Source organism: Rana temporaria, chromosome 2, assembly GCF_905171775.1.
Source record: "Rana temporaria chromosome 2, aRanTem1.1, whole genome shotgun sequence".
Lineage (NCBI taxonomy): Eukaryota > Metazoa > Chordata > Amphibia > Anura > Ranidae > Rana > Rana temporaria.
The window spans coordinates 213,571,297-213,587,914 of NC_053490.1; the positions used below are offsets into that span (position 1 = coordinate 213,571,297).

Consider the following 16,618-nt stretch of genomic DNA (forward strand, 5'->3'; position numbering starts at 1 on the left):
GCCTCTATTTCTCCCACTGACACTAACAATGGGGCACCATTTCTTCCAATGGCACCAAAGATAGGGCATTGTTTTTCACTGGCCTTAGTCCAGCCCCCCTAAAGTCTGAAAGGACAATACATTTCCCTTTGTTTAGGAAGTTTGGAGATCCCTGTATTGGAGTAAAACATTATTGGAAAGAGAATATTACCATGCTTCTTTTTTGCATTTAGTTATGTTTAAAGAGGAACTGCAGTCTGCTCACATAGTTTGTAAAAAAAAAAAACATCTTTGCCATTCTAAAGCTTCCCTCCAACCACTTTGCATATTCTTTTATATATACTGTGATTCTGTACTTGCCAAATATGCTGCAGAAATCTCCCTCCACTGAGTCTGGCTGCAGTTTAATAAATGGAAAGATGAAAAAATTATTGAAGTTACGCTTTTAACTAGTTATGGTAGTTGAAGGGCCACATTATAGTAGTTGCTGTATTACATTGGGAATGTTTCTGGTATGTCGGCTCTGTTGCGAGAGTTGTAAGCCGTAAATGTAGACCTTTCTGGCTTTGCCAAGGATAAGCTTAATCTACTAGTATGTAAATCACAAACAATAATATTTTTCTACAGGTTATGCACAGAAGAATCCTGCAACAGGCTGGATTTATACAGTTTGCTCAGCTTCAGTTTTTAGAAGCAAAAGAATTATTCAGGTAAATCTTTTTATATCCGTTTGTTCTCAGATTTCTATTTGAATTAACTGCATTACTATGTTAAAAAGTATGCACTGGTGTATACATGGTTATATCCATGCTCATATGAGAATTTGTTCGAATGAGGTTGTAGCACATTTGGGTATATGCATTTTTTATTTTGTTTGGATCAAACAATACAATAATGAAAACATACTGTACAGGACATATACCGTATTTTTCGGACCATAAGACGCACTTTTTTCTCCAAAAAATATGGGTGAAAATGTGTCTGCGTCTTATGGTCCGAATATACATCAGGCACTGCCCCCCCGCCGCCGCTGGCAACACCCCCCTGTCACTGCCGGCGCCACCCCCCCCCCCCGCACTAAAAAAAAAGCCCCCCCACATGTTCCGACGGTCGCCCATTATGCCGCATACAGTGAATGTCCTGGGGGGGTCCCCATTTACCTGGGCTCGGCTTAGTTTCCTCGGGCGGGAGGGGTGGGTCCTGGCTCAGCTGGGCTCGGAAATATGCTGCACAGGAAGAGGGGCGGTCCCCGCTCGGTTCACTTCGGCTGTGCTCTTCCCTGCTCAGCTCACTTCGGCTGTTCTCAGCTATGCTCGGGCGGTCGGTCTTGATAGCTGACAACAGCCAACAACAGTCCGTGTCCGCAGTCCCTGGTCCCTGTCCATGTCCGCAGCAAATATTTTAGTACACCATTTGGTTCAGAATATTTTTTTCTTGTTTTCCTCCTCTAAAACCTAGGTGCGTCTTATGGTCAGGTGCGTCTTATAGAGCGAAAAATACGGTAGATTATAGAGAGAAATTGTGAAGGCATTATTTGAGTTTATCTTCATTTTCCAAAACTCATAGCATGACCAAAAGTAATGCTTTTGTATTTAAGGGTTCGTACAACTGGGCATATTGGAGACAACAACTTGAAGTTCTGGGTTTTTTTTTTTTCCCGTGCCTGGGAAGCCCAGGTACTGCATGCAGCCTCCCATAGACATGAGTAGCATGAACAGGTATACACAACTACTTGTGTATAGCATGTGGATGTATTTCCAGAACACAGACTTTATGCTTTCTGGCAATACATCCACACACAGACACTCATGTCTATGGGCAACTGTATGGAGTATCTGGGCTTCCTAAGGGGCAAAAAAAGCTATAAATTTACTTGCACATGTTCATAGGGCTTCTAAAGTGGCTGTAAACTTCCATTAAAATAAGTAAACTCTCTAGCACCATTTAATAGCTTATACTATATTAACCAAAACCATATTGTTGTTTTTACTTAAAAAAAAAAATTCTTCCCTAGCTTTTTTGCAATACCTTTAATGTTGCCAGTCCATGGGCATGGCTTAGGATCAGAGACTTGTGATGTTATTTCTCTGCCTCCCAAGTTCCCCTCCAGCTATAACCGCCCTCCTAAAAACAAAAAAAAACAACATGCATAGGCTCATTAGCGTGCACGGCACAGCTACCAGAAGGTGCCTGCATCACTATGGACTAGGCAAGAGAGCATCAGGGACACCCCCTTTACAGAGTATTACATGCTGAATATACCCAAGTTGATCTGCAGTTGTCGTGGTGCTGCACATGTGATCAGTTATGATGTTAGCTATTTGATGGTTTGACAGTTCAGTTAAGCACAAGCAACTGTGATGGTCATCTTTCACGGCATGCCTTGAATGTAACTGTCTTTTATAGCAGGACTTAAGTTCCGCTTTAACAATTAGGTTCATGTTAATTAAAGTTATATTGTCTGAAAAATAATAGTTACAAATGTGCACATTAAATAAAAAAACTAAATATGTATGACATGGTTCTGAATCTCTTTATGTGCCATCTTATGTAGTATTTTTTTTTTTCACAAGAAGTTCTGTATTATATTTTAGTTTTCTTTCTCATCATGAAATATACAAATATTTTCCTGACTATTGTATACAGTTTTGTAACTGATTTGTTTTGGTCATTGTAGAACTAGTCACTTGGATATCCGGGAGTTGATTTCTCTCTATCCCCTCCTGCTGCCATCATCCTCTGGATTTATCCGTGCACATCCTCCTCTGCACGAATATGCCGATCTTAACCAGCTCACCCGAGGAGACCAGGAGAAGGTTTCAAAGTGCAAACGTTTCCTCATGTCTTATTTAAGTGAAATCCGCAGCACCGAGGTGGCTAATGGCTATCAGCAGGATGTGGACACGGCCTTACTGAAACTTTATGCAGAGGCAGATCATGAGAGCCTACTTGATCTGCTGGTGTCGGACAATTCTTGTGAAGTGGGAGATAGTGCAGCATGGCTGGAAAAACACAAAAAGTGAGTGATTTAAGTAGATGTGCAGTCATGTGACTTCCAAGATACACATTTTAATACAGCTTTTTCACCCTAAATTCCTTAAACCTAATGTCTACAGCTATCCGTCTTGTTGGGTCATTTTAAATCGTACAACGATTTTAAAAAGTAGTTCCTGTACTACTTTTTGTGATTTCGGCCTGCGATTTACATTGACATCTGTGCAGAAACTGCACCGATGTCTCTGTAAACATTAGGACTGACACGCAGGTGTGAAATTGTGCGAGTTCAGCTGAACTCGCACGGCTTCATTCCCGTAGTCCAGTGTGAACCTGAGCTTAGTGGCAGTGATAAGGATCTGTGGAAGCCTTGTGCACACATTATAGAGTACCAGTAGACCAGAATATACATTACATACATGGAATAAGGGCTTATTATAACATCCACAAATATGTAAACATTAAAATTTTTATACAAAAATGCAGTACATTCAGATAGTTGATACAGAATTTGACTTTACTGTGCATTTATAACATGTTGTAGTCCATTTCTGGTTTAAAGAAGAAATACAGGGAAGCTGGCAGAATAGAAGTATGGGAGCTTCTTTGCTCACTCAGTTGTAAAGGTTAAAGCTTTTAGGTCTTTACTGCATAGAGAATCACTGGTCTGGAAACAAGCCTGCCAGGAAGTTGGCAACGTCAACTTTACTGACCGAATACCTGGTGTAGGTCATTGTTTCTTAAGGGTCCTTTCACACGGAGCGGACCGTTTCTGTGTCCGCTCCGTGTGTCTGCCAAAGCTCAGCGGGGATCATCCGTCATCCCCGCTGAGCTGTCGGCGGATAGGGCGGTCCCCGCACACAGTGCAGAGACCGCCCTGTCTCTGCTCCGCTCTCCCCTATGGGGGATCGGATGCAGACGGACCGTCTGTCCGTCTGCATCCGATCCGTTCCGCCAGACGGAAGAAAAATAGGGTTTTCTTTATCGTACATCACGGGACACAGAGAAGCATAGTAATTACTATGTGGGTTATAGAGAGTACCTTCAGGTGTGGACACTGGCACGCCCTTAAGGCAAGAAGTTCCCTCCCCTATATAACCCCTCCCATACCGGGAGTGCCTCAGTTTTTTGCCAGTGTCTAAGGTGTTGGTCACGAGTGAACATGTGCTCCAAGGAGCTCCACTGGAGGGATCCATATTGGATGTAAAAAGCCTCCATGAAATCCGGATCCGTCCAAAGTGCTTCTGAGCCAAAGTGGACGGTACCCGGGCCCCGGTTAAGAAGAACGGGGTTTGGCCTGTAATGCTTCTCTTTGAGAGCTGGATCCTGGTTATTCAGTACTTTGGTCAATTTCCTAATACCAAAAGTTTACTGACAGGGTGCGATATGGGTCCGATATGGGTCCAGGGGTGTGGTGTTCCTGTCCATGGACCCCGGTCCCTGAAGGTCTATAGACGCTGCTCTCCGTGATGGGTGAAGATTGGACTGTCTGTTATGCAGAGTCCTGCAGCGTTGGATCAGGTAAGTGAAGGTGCTTCAGGACTTGGTCCTAGGAGTAACCTTCCTTTATTTGAGCCATTATGTTTGCCTAAAGCTAACTGTCTGTGCTTCTCCTATATGGTCCTGTGTGTTGTGGGGAGGAGGGGTATCTCTAGTCAGGTAGTTAGCCCCTCCTGTGCAGGTTAAAAGCAGAAAAAAGTTGTCCAAAATGTTTGGCTTCACTTGGCTTACCTGGTTCTCACATGGAGCTGTGGTGTTCCATCCTCATGCATGAGCGCGTAGCGTCATGCGCGCGCGACATTGATGTGTCTTAGGCGCACGCGCGCGCACAAATGAATTTTTTGTACGCTGCTTCGATGCGCACGAATGTGCGCGGCGTGCTCCGTGAGATGCGTGTGACGACATGTGCGCGCGTAGCCTCGTGGTGCACGCCTAACAGCGGCGCGCGCGTGCGCATGCGCGCAGGGGGTCTATCTCAGCTGTTCTCTATGAGACTTGAGATTACAGGACAGAGCAGGTCAGGTGATACACCTAGTCCTTATATGCTCCAGTCCACCTAACTGGTTCTGGCTGACGGTGGACACAGAGATCTTGTGCACATACTTCAGTATTTAGTACTGGTGGTGGACAGTGACATTTGCTTAAGGCGCATAGTGGGCTCTGCACCTTGCCAACCATCAAATAGCAGCGTCAGTGCTGGTCTATAGGTTCGCAAGTAGTTGCAACTATTGTGAGTACCTCAGCTTTATCATGGCTAAAGGCTCAGGGACTAGAAGCAAAAAAGCAAAGGGATCGCCATCTGGCTCAGAGGATCTCGGGCATGCTCCTACGGCTGCTTCCTCTCCTGAAAAATTGAAGGAGGCCCAGGGTGAACCATCAGGGCTGTCAGATGCCTGTTCTGCCCTTGTCCCACTTGCTCCAGTTTTTGTGACACAGGAGGCTCTGGCCTCAGCTATGGGGGGTCTGGAGCAGAGATTAGCGACCTTGATTGCATCCTCTCTCTCAAGGGAAAAACGCACAAGGTCCCCCTCTCCCTCTGAGGAGTCCCTCGATTTGGGGCATGCATCCTCAGAAGAGGTTGATTTACCCTCTGGAGATCTGGCAGAAGGTCAGCTGGAAGTAGTGGACTCTGAGGATTCCACTTTGGGAGAACCCTTTTCGGCGTCGCAATCCGAAAAAATTGTTGGTCCAGTCACTCACTGAAATGGTCCGTTCGGCCTTCAAGTTGCCACTTTCAGAGCCAGCTTCAAGTGCAGTCTCATCTTTAGGCTCCTTAAAAGCTCCTCAAGCTAATTATTCCTTCCCGGTTCACCCCCTGCTGGAAGGGCTTATCTACAAGGATTGGGAACATCCAGATAGATATTTTCTTCCTCCTAAGAAGTTTTCGGTTTTATACCCCATGGAGGAACAATTCACTAAAAAATGGGCCATCCCCAAGGTTGACGCAGCTGTGTCCTGCGTAAACAAATCTTTGACCTGTCCAGTAGACAATGTTCTGGTATTCAAAGATCCGACAGACAAGAGATTAGAGACTTTATTAAAAACCTCTTTTGCTTCGGCGAGAGGAATAACCCAGCCTGCAATTGCGGCTATTGGGATTTGCCAGGCCTTGAAGGACCAGTTTAAAGGGGTCTTAAAGGAATTGCCGGCACAACAGGCCCAGAATTTGGCTGAGTTTCCCAGAGCATTATGTTTTGCCATAGATGCTATTAAGGACTCCATTCAGCAGTCCTCACGTCTCACTCTCTCGCTAGTTCATATGCGCAGGTTACTCTGGCTGAAGAACTGGTCTGCTGAAGCCCCGTGTAAAAAATTACTGGCGGGGTTTCCCTTTCATGGAGAGCGTTTGTTTGGGGAAGATCTGGATGCTTACATTCAGAAAATTTCCAGTGGCAAAAGTACACTGTTGCCAGTAAAGAAAAGGTTTAGGGGTCCCCCCTCCTTTAAGCGATCCTCCTCTCCTATCCCTAGTACTTCCGGTACCAGGCAGTTCCGACGGCCTCCTGGACGATTCAATGCAGGTGGGAAGCCACAGGGCCAGCCTCGGGCTTCCAAAAAGCCTTGGAACCGTAAGCCACAGGCCAAGCCAGCAACTAAGTCAGCATTATGAAGGTTCTCCCTCACTCACCCGGGTGGGGGGAAGGCTTCAGCTGTTTGCGGAGGCTTGGCTAGACAGGATCCAAGACAGGTGGGTCCTCTCTACGGTCTCCGGGGGCTACAAGCTGGAGTTGAGCGAATTTCCTCCGCCGCGCTTCTTAACCTCGAACGTCCCAAAGGACCTCGGCAAAAGAAGGTCCTTAGCATTGGCCTTAGATCATCTGTTATCCCAAGGGGTAATCAGAGAGCTGCCAGTGGAAGAACAAGGTTTGGGGTTTTATTCCAATCTCTTCACCGTCCCCAAACCAAACGGGGATGTAAGACCCATCCTGGACCTCAAGGCCTTAAACAAGTTCCTAAGGGTCCAATCATTCCGGATGGAATCGATCAGGTCAGTGGTGGCCTCCCTGCAAGGAGGGGAACTACTAGCGTCCATCGATATAAAGGACGCATACTTGCACGTTCCTATCTTTCTCGACCATCAGAAGCTGCTTCGCTTCGCGGTAAATCAGCGCCACTTCCAGTTCGTGGCCTTACCTTTTGGTCTGGCCACCGCTCCTCGTGTTTTCACAAAAGTATTGGCTCCACTGTTAGCCTATCTAAGGTCTCAAGGCATATCCATAGTAGCCTATCTAGACGACCTATTGGTAGTAGACCGGTCAGTGGCCGATCTAAACTCAGCGGTACACAGAACCGTAAAATTTCTGGAATCCATGGGTTGGGTTCTCAACCTGGACAAGTCAGCCTTAATGCCTGTGCAAAGGCTCGAATATTTGGGTCTACTCATAGACACAAAGCTAAAAAGGGTCCTCCTGCCCCAAAGGAAGTTCGAGGCTTTAAGAGAACTAGTTCAACTAGTCAAAGCAAAGCGTCAGCCTCCCATTCGCCTCTGTATGAGGTTACTGGGAAAGATGGTAGCCTCGTTCGAGGCCGTCCCATTTGCGCAGTTCCACTCAAGGGAGCCTCAACATGCCATTCTGTCCGCTTGGAACAAAAAGGTTCAAGCCTTGGATCTCCCTATGTCTCTCTCCCGGTCAGTCCGGCAGAGCCTTTGTTGGTGGCTGGTTCCCCGGAACCTGCTAAAGGGGAAGTCCTTTGTTCCCGTGACATGGCAGATTGTGACCACGGACGCCAGTCTGCTAGGCTGGGGTGCAGTCCTGGGAGGTTTGTCTCTCCAGGGGAAATGGTCAGCCTCCGAGAGGTCTCTACCCATAAATCTGCTGGAAATTCGAGCAGTCTATCTAGCCCTGTCAGCCTGGTCAGACAGGTTGAAGGGTCTTCCGGTCAGGATTCAATCAGACAATGTCACTGCCGTGGCATACATAAATCACCAGGGGGGCACAAGAAGTCGTGCAGCCCAAAGAGAGGTGAATCGAATCCTGACCTGGGCAGAGAAATATGTCCCATGCATTTCTGCAGTGTTCATTCCGGGAATAGACAATTGGCGAGCAGACTACCTAAGCCGCCAACAGGTGCTTCCAGGGGAATGGACTCTTCACCCCGACATCTTCCAGAGCATTTGTCAGAGGTGGGGAACACCAGATGTCGATCTCTTTGCATCAAGGTTCAATGCAAGGGTGGGCAACTTTCTGTCCCGGACAAGGGATCCACTTGCTTACGGCACGGATGCACTGGTGTTCCCATGGGACCAGTTCTCCCTAATGTATGCGTTTCCTCCGCTGCAATTATTACCCCGTCTTCTTCGCAGGGTAAAGTCGGAAGGAAGACCAGTGATTCTGGTGGCTCCAGCGTGGCCCAGAAGGGCCTGGTTCGCGGACATTGTAAGGATGTCCGTGGGGCAACCGTGGTCCCTTCCGCTTCGGCCAGACCTATTGTCCCAGGGGCCAATATTCCATCCTTCCTTACCGTCTCTCAATTTGACGGTTTGGCTATTGAGTCCCATATCTTAAAGAAAAGGGGTCTCTCTAATGCGGTGGCATCTACTTTGATTAATGCCAGAAAACCGGCATCCAGACTTATCTATTACCGAGTTTGGAAATCTTATGTGGCCTGGTGCGAGACCAGGGGTTGGCATCCCCGGAGGTATCTCATTGGCAGAATTCTGGAGTTTCTGCAGTTAGGGGCAGACATGAAGTTGGCCCTAAGCACCATTAAGGGCCAGATCTCGGCCTTATCGATTTTTTTCCAAAGGCCACTAGCTACACATTCCCTGATCAAAACCTTTTTGCAAGGTGTGATCCGGCTTAGTCCACCAGTCAAGATTCCCTTGTGTCCATGGGATCTGAATCTGGTCCTTTCTGTCTTACAGAAACAACCATTTGAGCCCTTGGCTCATATTCCTTTGGTCCTTCTGACCAGGAAGGTGATATTTTTGGTAGCCATAACCTCCGCCAGGAGGGTTTCGGAGTTGGCGGCCTTGTCTTGTAAGGAACCGTACCTTATATTCCATAAGGATAGAGTGGTCCTACGGCCCCACCCGGCTTTCCTACCTAAAGTTGTTTCAAAATTTCATTTGAATCAGGATCTTGTTCTCCCGTCTTTTTTCTCAGAACCTAGTTCTGCAAGGGAGAAGTCTTTACATACGCTAGACGTATTAAGAGCAGTTAAGATCTATCTTAAGGCTACTGCTCAGGTCCGGAAAACTGATACATTGTTTATCCTGCCAGAAGGTCCCAGATGTGGGCAGGCAGCGTCGAAGTCCACTATCTCCAAATGGATTCGGCAGGTCATTACTCAAGCCTATGGCTTGAGGGGAAAGGTTCCCCCGTTTAAGGTTAAAGCACATTCCACTAGAGCGGTGGGTACTTCCTGGGCAGTGCATCATCAAGCCTCCATGGCTCAAGTCTGCAAGGCCGCGACATGGTCGTCTGTCCATACTTTCACTAAGTTTTATCAATTGGACATAAGAAAGAATGAGGAGAGCGCCTTTGGGCGCAGTGTGCTGCAGGCTGCAGTTTGATTCCTCATGTCTGATGGCGCCCGGCTTATTTCTTGGGGTCTCCCTCCCCTCATAGCATTGCTTTAGGACGTCCCACATAGTAATTACTATGCTTCTCTGTGTCCCGTGATGTACGATAAAGAAAATAGGATTTTTATAACCGCTTACCTGTAAAATCCTTTTCTTGAAGTACATCACGGGACACAGAGCACCCGCCCCTCTTTTGGGGTATTTGGGACACTTATTGCTTGCTACAAAACTGAGGCACTCCCGGTATGGGAGGGGTTATATAGGGGAGGGAACTTCTTGCCTTAAGGGCGTGCCAGTGTCCACACCTGAAGGTACTCTCTATAACCCACATAGTAATTACTATGCTTCTCTGTGTCCCGTGATGTACTTCAAGAAAAGGATTTTACAGGTAAGCTGTTATAAAAATCCTATTTTCTTCCGTCCGCAAAAGCGGATCTTTGCGGATGGTTGCGGACGTTAGCGGATGCTCCATCCGCTAACGGACGCGATCCCATAGGGATTCATTACAAGTCCGTAAACGGACTTGTAATGAACGGACGAGCGGAGCGGACGTCTGAAAGGGGCCTTAGGTTGTGAAATGAGGATGATGGACCTCCAAGCTTGCATCTTTAAATCAAAGTTCCCTGTGGCATCTCTAATATTTCAGCCCTGGCAGGTTTCAATTCAAAATGGCAGTTATATGTTAATATGTTGATTTAGTACACAAATCGGAATATCTTCCACTCCCCAACAAAAGTTTTTTTTCAAATATTGTGATTTTATGGTAAGCTTTAGAAATGTATTCATTTTGTGTGAATGTAATTACAAATAGAACTACACAAATTTGTTATTATTTACTGTTAGCCATTTAAAGAAGGATTGTAGGTGCTTCTATTTAGTTGAATGGTGAACCCTACTCTAACTGCTTATGTCAAGAAGATATGGTGCTCAAAATATAAAATATATATGCTGTCTCATGTGAATCATTAAAGTGAAGTATTGTGAACAAACACAAAAATGACCACCATGCGATTAAATGAACATAATATGAAACCAAATTCATTAGAAAATTATTCATCAAAAAATATATTATTCTTCCCAAAAAATTTTTTCATAAATGAAAATATATTTTTCCTTTTTTTTAAATATACATACTTTCTTTTTTTTTAAATATTTTTCTGATGAATTTTGTTTTATATTAGGTAATTATGTTACTTTAATCACATGGTGGTAATTTTTGTGTTTGTTCACAATACTTCACTTTATTGACTCACATGAGACAGCATATATATTTTTATATTTTGACCACCTCATATTCAAGGACTATTAAAAGTGCAGCAGTCTTACCTAATATTTAGCACAAGGTTTTTCTATACTAGTCAAGGAGATGTCCTGTTCTGAGCCACAGCAATCCTCCGTGCTGCCTCTTTCCATGCAGCGAGCATTTATAGACTTATTAACTGAGACTGGAGATAATTGGAAGATGGCTCTGTACAAGTCTATAAATGCTTCCTGTACCGGCGAGAGTGGGATTAAGGCCAGAGAGAATGCAAACAATACCGTGGCTAGACGCAGGATGTTTCTTTTTTTTAAGGTAAGTAATCAACTTTGGTAGGGTTGATATAATTAAATCATAAGTTTAGTCAACAATTCTATCTCCCCCCCCCCCATTTAGCTGCAATCACATCATTTACCTGTAATGACGTACATGTATGTCCAATGTTGAGCAAGCAGCTGTTTCATGTAGAAATCGTATCTTATATGAAGGGAGCCTGGTCTTCTTGGTGCTGAATTTCTGTCATGGCAGGGATTATAAGCTTTGGGTCTTCAAGCTGAGCTGCATTTGAGACGGTCTGACGGAGACCCACCCGCTGCTGCCCTCTCATTCATTGAGAAAAGCTTGTGCATATTGTACATTAATTTTAACCCTGAATAGAGAAAAGTCAAATAATTGACAGGATTTTTTCCCCATTAAAAGATTATGTTCTAGTCATTTTAAACAATGCACAGACAGGGGTTCCAGTTGGACTACTTTGAATGCAGTTCAGCCCAAAGGCTGAAAGCTTTCACCCCCACCATTCCAGAAGTTCAGTGCCAGAAAGAGGACCAAGCACCTTGCAGAAAAGATTTCTCCAGTGCCTTGAAAAAGTATTTATACCCCTTGAAATTTTCTAAATTTTTGGGATGTTATGTGATCGACCAACACAAAGTGCCACATAATTGTGAAGTGGGAGGAAAATTATATTCCATATTTTTTACAAATATGTGAAAAGTGTGGCGTACGTTTGTATTCAGTCAATACCTTTCACTGCAATTACAGTTGCAATTCATTTTGGGTATATCTCTACCAGCTTTGCACATGAGTGACATTTTTTCCCATTCTTCTGTGCAAAATAGCTCAAGCTCTGCCAGATTTGATGGAGAGCGTCTGTAAACAGCAATTTTCAAGTCTTGCCACATATTCTCAATTGGATTAAGGGGGTGTGAATACTTTTTCAAGGCACTTTACTTCTTAACAGTTAACTGCAGCTATAAGGGAAAAATGTCATTTTTGAGTAAACTTCAGTTGTTAGTTTAGCAAGGCTACAGAAGGTGGGTTAGGGCCCTTCCATACATCTGCGACTTTTCCTGCGCCTTGGGACTGCAAAGTTGTATGCCATGATTTCCAATGAGTACCATTCATATCTGTGTGACTTCAAAGTAGTCTGATCCGACTTGAGCTCCATAGACCTCAAGATTACACAGGCATTGCTTCAAGTCACGACAAAATTGCATGACTTTCAGGTGACACAAGTGTGGAAGGGGCTTTACTGTAAAGTACACATTTTTTCCTCTTTTTAATACTATATAAGGTGCATTATTAAAATGATTGCTTATATCTTGAAGTGTAAAATATGTTTATTACATGCTGCATTTTATTTTAGGTATTTTGCACTTGGCCTACTGTATCGCTATAACAAGCAAGACGCTGCTGCTCTTCAGGTATATTACATTTTGTTTAGCCTACTAACATTCATTTTGTCTTGCTACAAAAGCTTGAAGGCTCCATTGGCTATTTTGTGTGTGTTTGTAGTTGACTAAAATTGTAAGAATGGAAGTAGATTACTCAATGTATGGCTTTGTATATTTCATTAAAGGATGGGCATAGGTGCAGACAAGATAAACTTTCTGACAGGTCTATTTATTAAGAACCTATTCAAACTGATCTGGTGTGTTAAAAGATAAGTTCACCTTTTAACAAAATATAATGCACATTTTTTATTTTTTTTGCAGGTAAACAAATTAAAATTTTATTTTTTTTGCTCCTAGAGCCTCTAAAGCGTTGTACCAGCAATTGGCAGATCGCTGGTGCCATACAGATCTGCAGACCTGTGAGTGTATCTGTGTGCCTGTACATTGTATGGGCAAGCAGATACGCTCTGACAGGAAGACTAAATTAACTACCACAGCGACATGGTAGTTCATTGACGACCACAAGCTGACAGCCACAAAGGCTGTCGGGACTTGTAGTTTTCCATTCACAGAGGTCTGTGAATCAGTCACTCAGCTGCGTTTTTTTTTTCTTTATAATTGTGACAGCTAGCGGGGGAGAAGATTCCCACTAGCTGTCAGTGGGGGGTCTGGGGGGGGGGGCCAGTCTGTTTGCAAAATGTTACACCCTCATCCCTGACATAACTCCACAAGCACCACATATAGAGCTGTGCATTGTCATGCATTGTAGTAATAGGCTTTTTCACAGCACAATGGTCTGAATGGGCTCTTGGTGTACTGATTTTCTGGCCAGCTTAAAGTGATTGTAAAGGCAGAAGTTTTCATTTTATTTTATCTTAATGCATTCTATGCATTAAGATGAAAAGCCTTCTGAGTGCAGCAGCCCCCCCTAACACTTACCTGAGCTCCCTCTCTGTCCAGCGATGTCCACGAGTGCCTCGGCTGTCTAGAACCCCATCTCCTGAGTAGCCGGGACACAGCAGCGGTGCCATTGGCTCTCACTGCTGTCAATCAAACTTAGCCAATCGGGAGAGGGGGGTGGGGCTGAATCGCAGCTCCATGTCTGAATGGTTACAAGGAGCTGCAGCTTGGGTGCCCCCATAGCAAGCTGTTTGCTGTGGGGGCACTCGACAGGAGGGAGGTGCCAGGGGCTCCAGCCAGGGACACAAGAGGAGGATCTGGGCTGCTCTGTGCAAAACCACTGCACAGAGGACGTAAGTACTGTATAACATGTTTTAATAGAAAAAAAACAAGACTTTACAATCACTATATCTAGAGAAAATGAGGGTTTCAGTAAGTAGATCCAACACTATCAATTTCTATTTCATTCAGATTGCCTGACTGGGAATGTTTGTGGAGGTGTACTAGTGCCCATGGTCTTTGGGACCATCAGCAGATTCAGTTGAGGCTATCCTGAGTTCAGGCTAAAGAGCATTCCATTTTAAGTACACATGTACTTTCAACAAGCTTTTGAATCGAAAAGATAATCAAAGTAACTTATCACTGCAGTTCTGGCCAATACTGTTAACTAATCTGTTGGCAGTGGGTTGAAGAAAAAAGTGCACAGACATATAACTATGCTTTATCATATTATACTTACTTTTAGCTAATACTTATTTTCTGTAATTGACGGAGATTAAACTCTTACTACATATTTTCTATATCCAATAGGCATATGTAAATCAGTCAAACTAATGTTTATACATATTTTCTGTCATATATTTTAAAGCCTTGGATATCCACTATGGCGTTTTATTGTTTTTTTTTTTTTTTTTTATAAACTACAGATCTGGGTTAGAATCGTGAACGGTGACCTGGAAGACAACACTCGGACAGACCTGTTTGAGTATGTGGTAGATTTTCTGACCTTCTCCAAAGACCAGCAGTTGGTGTGGCAGTATGTGGATTGGGTTTTGCAGAAAAGTGAGCAGGTTTGTGGTTCTTGGATTAGGCTTAGACCATGTCAGCCGTTGTGACAGTGTATTATTCATGCTGGTTTATTATTCCTGGACATATACAGTGTTAGAATGTTTATGATCTATACATCTTACTTTATTTGAGTATCTGGATTACATGACAGCGTAAAGATATTATCAGAAATGCTTAAAATTCTCCATCTCTCTGAGGAATATTGTTGCAGACAGTATAATTGGATATATATATAAAAACCACTACAGGACCTGAGTATTTCTACTGATGTTCAGATTGGTCAAATTATTAAAGTAAACAGAACATAGTCAGAACTTTGGTTTAATATATATATATATATATATATATATATTACACATTTTTTTAAGGAACGATTTTAGAAAGTACTAAAAACCAACAACTTGCACTGTTGCATACTTGCTTAGCTGTAAGGGTTTAACCCATAAATGTATACCCTTAAAATTAGATTTGCTTGTACTGAGCCTATCCACTACATTGTACAGACTGATGACAGTACAGGTGTACAGAAAGCAAAGTAGAGGAATCGCTCTTTCCTCTATGGTAGCTGAGCCTTTTCTGGTTCATATCTACTCCGCAGTTCCATACTGAATCACAAGTGACTCTACACAGGTCCTAGCTTTTTCTAACCCTTTCAAAACCTCTGCCAATGGCATGGGATTGGGTGAACAGTGCGGGGGTGTGTGTGTGTGTGTGTGTGTATGTATGCCATTAAAGTTCATGTGTGCGTGTAAAGGCAAACATCCCAATACATTTGGCTGTGTGTGTATGTATGTATATATATATATATATATATATATATATATATATATATATATATATATATATATATATATATATATATATATATATATATATATATATATATATATACACATACACACACACATTGCCAAATGTATTGGGATGTCTGCCTTTATACACACACACATGAACTTTAATGGCATTCCAGTCTTAGTCCGTGGGGTTCAAAATTGAGTTGGCCCACCCTCTGCAGCTATAACGGCTTCAACTTTTTTGGGAAGTCCATCCACAAGGTTTAAGAGTGTGTCTGTGGAAATGTTTGACCATTCTTCCAGAAGTGCATTTGTGAGTTTCAACCAAAACTCGCTTATCTATGTCTTTATGAACCTTGCTTCGTGAACTGGTCCAAATTTTTTGGTGGAGGGGGGATTATGGTGTGGGGTTGCTTTTCAGGGGTTGGGCTTGGCCCCTTGGTTCCAGTGAAGGGAATTCTTAAGGCATCAGTATATCAAGACATTTTGGACAATTTCATGCTCCCAACTTTGTGGGAACAGTTTGGGGACGACCCCTTCCTGTTCCAACATGACTGTGCACCAGTGCACAAAGCAAGGTCCATAAAGACATGGATGAGTGAGTTTTTTGGGGTGGGGGAACATGACTGGCCTGCACAGAGTCCTGCCTTTAACCCAATGGAACACCTTTGGGATGAAATAGAGCGTAGACTGCGAGCCAGGCCTTCTCTCCAACATTAGTGCCTGACCTCACAAATGCGCTTCTGGAAGAATGGTCAAACACTCCCATAGACACACTCCTAAATCTTGTGGACAACCTTCCCAGAAGAGTTAAAGCTTGTTACAGCTGCAAAGGGGGGCCAATTCAATATTGAACACTACGGACTAAGACTGGCATGCCAATAAAGTTCATGTGCGTGTAAAGGCAGGTGTCCTAATACTTTTGGTAATATAGTAATTTAAAAAATATATATAAAACCTGAACGTCATTTAAATGTTACAAAGAATATAACAGAATATGTAAAAAGGAAATCAAGGATGCAAAAATTGTAAATGAAAGGTGTATTGTATTATGCATACCATGCTACTTTTGCTGTTTACTTTATTTCTGATTAAACATAATAAAGGGTCAGTCCATGTTCAATGATGATATTTCTTTCCTTGTATTCCCAAATATACATACTGCAGCCATTACTAGGAAGTACTATTTACCATTTTGATTTAAATGGCATCATGGAAAAGCAAATGGGGGGGGGGGGGGGATGGGAGCACCCCAAGGTGGGTGGGGGTACTTGTGGGTGGAAACGGAGAAAAGGGCTGTCAGAAACATCCTGTTGAGGCCTAAGGCGGGCAGTCTTTTTCCTCTAACTATGGGTTGAAGGAAAGAATCTTTCCCGCAGCAGAATACAATTATCGCTGCTGGTAACTATAGCCCCACTCAGTGATT

At 43.7% G+C, this 16,618-nt stretch overlaps 1 protein-coding gene across 2 annotated transcripts in view; it reads left to right on the top strand.

Annotated features, from left to right (window-relative positions):
* TGFBRAP1 (transforming growth factor beta receptor associated protein 1) overlaps positions 1 to 16,618 on the top strand; it is a 43,545-nt gene that overhangs the window by 14,850 nt on the left and 12,077 nt on the right. For both annotated transcript variants that reach the window (XM_040336399.1, XM_040336400.1), the window contains exons 5-8: positions 607 to 689; positions 2,657 to 2,998; positions 12,403 to 12,460; positions 14,257 to 14,400. In XM_040336399.1, the coding sequence (XP_040192333.1) occupies positions 607 to 689; positions 2,657 to 2,998; positions 12,403 to 12,460; positions 14,257 to 14,400 (627 nt within the window). The remainder of the gene's footprint in view (positions 1 to 606; positions 690 to 2,656; positions 2,999 to 12,402; positions 12,461 to 14,256; positions 14,401 to 16,618) is intronic.